The 3,110-nt window shown below is 43.3% G+C and overlaps 1 protein-coding gene across 1 annotated transcript; it reads left to right on the top strand.

Moving 5' to 3' along the window:
- The first annotated feature begins 1,528 nt into the window (after window positions 1-1,528).
- On the top strand, window positions 1,529-2,590 carry LOC148033362 (uncharacterized). The gene is made up of 2 exons (XM_087682270.1): window positions 1,529-1,795; window positions 2,002-2,590. The coding sequence occupies exons 1-2, from the start codon at window positions 1,717-1,719 to the stop codon at window positions 2,439-2,441; spliced, it is 519 nt and encodes a 172-aa protein (XP_087538396.1). The 5' UTR covers window positions 1,529-1,716; the 3' UTR covers window positions 2,442-2,590.
- Window positions 2,591-3,110: the final 520 nt, after the last annotated feature.

Raw genomic sequence — 3,110 nt, 5'->3', positions numbered from 1 at the left:
TGAATATCCCCTCATGAAGAGAGCTATATAGTTTTCCTTAGACACTTGTCTTGTATCCAATATATAGCAACTAAGCTACTTAAACTATCTACCTACAACCATGTGAGCTTGTAATAGCCATGGATTCTAGTAAGGTAATCCATAACATGAGGGACTTGGATAACAATTGTGGTAGGTCATTGACACCTACAAAATGCATCAATCTAGCTTCTTCTTACATGATATTGTTGTATGGATGCATGTAATAGATCTACCACCTACTCCTATTATGGCGTTCTATTGTTGAGAACATGGCTTGTAGTTAGCTCTTTGAAGATACTTGGGTAATTTTGGTTACTTTATAATCTACTATTATTCAAACATGAAGACAAGACCCCTTTGGTAGTAATGTATACATTTTTTCAAATCCTTTGTATCATAGATGTTCAACCTTTTATAAACATATACATGCAAGTGCATTAGGAACATGTGGTTAAAAACTTGGAATTAATTGACAATGCTTTTCTTACAACATTTTATGCAATGCTTTGTCTTAACACACACACACACACACACACACATATCAAATCCTACACACCCTCAAGTTGCTTTTAAGAATATAGACTTGGACGTGAGTTTGAAGTCCAAGCACAAAATGTATACTTTATGTTAGCTTTGAAAGGTAAGATAGAAAATTAATTTAATTAAGGTTGAATGCAAACATGTCATGATAAGGGAAGGTGCGCTTTTTATATTTGAAAGCTCATAAGCTTCACTTACACCTTTTACTACATTTGAAAAGACCCAAGTATTTGTGCTTGTATTATTTTTTGGGATAGACTTGGAATTTGGATTGTTTGTAAACATTCATAGAGAAAATTATTGAATGTTGACTCTTAACTTGGGTATTGTGTCTAGTGCTCGGATTCTTGGTGCAACGTTCTACTATTCATTATAAACTTCTCGACAGTTTACACTATCAATAGACAGGAGTGCAACTTCCTATTATCTACGAGGCGATGATCTTGATAGTTTTATACTATCGAGAGACAGGACACGCTAGCTGCACTTTGCAATTATTTCATTTAGAAGGTGCAAGGAACTTGGAAGAAGTGCTTATATAAAAATGCGGTCACATTGATGATGATAATGTGTAAATAGTTACAACTTCCAAAGGAGGGAGAAGTTACAGCTTATCATCAAGAGCTTTCCAGGCAAATGCGGGATAAAGGATTTCCGTTGCCATGACGTGTATTATATGAAGCTTAGTTTGACCTTTGCAAATGCGGTATGAATGATTTCTGGAGCCATGACTCGTATTATATGAAGGTTTGATAGAAGAGGCTCCCACCACGAGGATTATGAACGTACTTGAGGGACCAAGCTCACATGGGACATCGGAAAATTATGATAATGCTTGATAAACTTTCTAGCACAATAGAAATGTCCGTCAGGCTAGGATGGTGAAACAGGGGTAAGGAGCGAAAGCATTATGATAATGTGCAAAGCAAGAAATAAGTTAGACTCTCGCTAGCTGGCAAGTAGTAAGAAGTAAGTATTGGGAACGATGCATGTGGAGTACGCAGGATTTCTCTTGAGGCTTAGATCTCAATTCATGTGGGCGGGGGAAGTACAAGGAAGCTGCAGTGGCTAGATAGTGAGCGCATAAAAGAGCCCCGTGCTTGTGCAATGACGACATAGGACAGTATTTACTATTAATCCAGCTGATTGTCAGACATGGACAAGCTCAATCTGTTTAAGGGAATCATACTGACTGCACTGCTGCTCAATATACTGCTGACGGACTGGGCTGAAGGTACGTGAGATGAAATTAGGGTTACTGAATTTATTTGTATACTGAAGGTGTCTAAGATGAAATTAGGGTTGCTGTATTTATGTGTGTACCGACGGTTATCAGGGAGATAGCGCATTCGGGTTACTGCATTTACTTGTGTACGTCGATGCAACATTTGATTGGTGCTGCGCGGTCTTACGTTGTTGGCTGGTCGTACTGTACCGCAGGCAGCAGCATAAACGGGCCAGCGCTGGCGCGGCCGCGGGCAGCCCGGGAGTGGCGGCGGGCAGCTCCGGGTCAGTGGCGGGGGCCGGATCCGAGATGGCGGCCGGCAGGGCATAAGGTCGTGGACAAGGCCCTGCAGGGGGCCAGCGGGCTGTGCCTGCCGCTGGGCTACACGTGCGGGGGGTGCTGGTCCGACAGCGACTGCGCGGAGAAGTGTCGGGAGGCGAGCTCGGGGCGCGGCCAGGTCTCATGCCCGGCTGACGGCGGCGCCGTGTGCTTCCTGTTCGAGGGCGTCCTGGCCTCCCCGGCCTCCTCCGGCCAGCTCCAGCCCTGCTGCGCCCGACCCGTCTCCACCAATCATCATTCCGATAAGCTCTCTCTCCCAGGCCTCTGCTCCTGCTGCGCTCGATCTGGCGACTGTCGCCCTCTCGTCTCCGTATAAGCCCCTTACAGCTCTAATCTCTCTACTAATTCACCTTCAATTATCAGCTACGCCATTACCTGTCTCGTTTCCTTTTCCCATTCATCTGGAGGCGAAACATCTTCTTCTGATCACTTCAGTCTTGAGAGAGAGAGAGAGAGAGAGACAGAGAGAGAGCATCTACAGCAATAAGCGTGAAGCTATCCACAAATAACTTCTAGTATAGCAAGTCGCAGCCTAGACTTTGCTTCTCGCAGACTCTGGTACAATCACTGCCAATATTTTTTGTAAGAACACTGTCACTTTAATATGTGGAGAGAGAAATTTCGGCCTGCGAAGGCAAGCCATAGCGTTTGGTTAGTATTGTGCTGGGGCTTTTCCTAATCTTTTAAACACTTTCTTTTACAAATAATGCTGTGTTTGTTTTATGTATTAAATAAAGGCAAAATGAAATATATGCAGCAGGGTCACCCTTAAAGCTTGGCCAAAATCAGCACATCTGGCTAAACTCTTGTAGACTACTTTAAAACCATGTATTTCTGCCTTTAGGGGTCTAAGAACAACCATGCTATCACTTCTAACCATCTTAAACATATCCCCACTAGGTATTTTACTCTATTTAGCCATTTGGACCCTATTTTTGTTGGACTATACATGTTTGAAGAGGACTCCTGTAGCTATGTTCCAAAC

This window comes from Lygodium microphyllum, chromosome 7, assembly GCF_053477565.2.
Source record: "Lygodium microphyllum isolate KBCC chromosome 7, Lygodium_microphyllum_v1.1.10, whole genome shotgun sequence".
Lineage (NCBI taxonomy): Eukaryota > Viridiplantae > Streptophyta > Polypodiopsida > Schizaeales > Lygodiaceae > Lygodium > Lygodium microphyllum.
Note: the sequence above shows the minus strand (reverse complement) of the source record. Positions and strands in the feature narration are given on the sequence as shown.

What these genes read in the sequence shown, in the direction of transcription:
- LOC148033362 (XM_087682270.1), top strand. Translation starts at nt 1,717, where the DNA reads ATGGACAAGCTCAATCTGTTTAAGGGAATCATACTGACTGCACTGCTG. An exon ending in GCTGACGGACTGGGCTGAAG is followed by an intron (nt 1,796 to 2,001) that starts GTACGTGAGATG and finishes ACTGTACCGCAG; the next exon opens with GCAGCAGCATAAACGGGCCA.